The 248-nt window shown below is 69.8% G+C and overlaps 1 protein-coding gene across 1 annotated transcript in view; it reads right to left on the minus strand.

Annotated features, from left to right (window-relative positions):
* Positions 1 to 248, minus strand: part of MUC2 (mucin 2, oligomeric mucus/gel-forming) — a 101,524-nt gene that overhangs the window by 69,852 nt on the left and 31,424 nt on the right. Inside the window, exon 23 of the mRNA XM_014533997.1 lies at positions 34 to 233. Coding sequence (XP_014389483.1) covers positions 34 to 233 — 200 coding nt within the window. The remainder of the gene's footprint in view (positions 1 to 33; positions 234 to 248) is intronic.

A 248-nucleotide genomic window follows, 5' to 3' on the forward strand; every position in this document is an offset into this window, starting at 1 on the left:
AGACACAGAGGACCCTGCCCCTCGAGACCCTGCGGCTGGCGGCGGCCCGGCACCTGTCCTTGATGAGCTCGCAGAGAGGAGAGGAGCAGTTCCTGTTGGGGCCGGTGCTGCCCCCGGAGGTTGTGGTGGCCGGGCGCCTGGTGGTGAAGCTGGTGTGGGGACAGTGCGGCTTGGACGGGTCGTTCACCACCCACTGGTCGGCGGCCACCTCGCAGTCAGAGACGACCTCGCCGCTGGGCAGCACGCAG

Source organism: Myotis brandtii, unplaced genomic scaffold, assembly GCF_000412655.1.
Source record: "Myotis brandtii unplaced genomic scaffold, ASM41265v1 scaffold1236, whole genome shotgun sequence".
In the NCBI taxonomy this organism is placed as follows: Eukaryota; Metazoa; Chordata; class Mammalia; order Chiroptera; family Vespertilionidae; genus Myotis; species Myotis brandtii.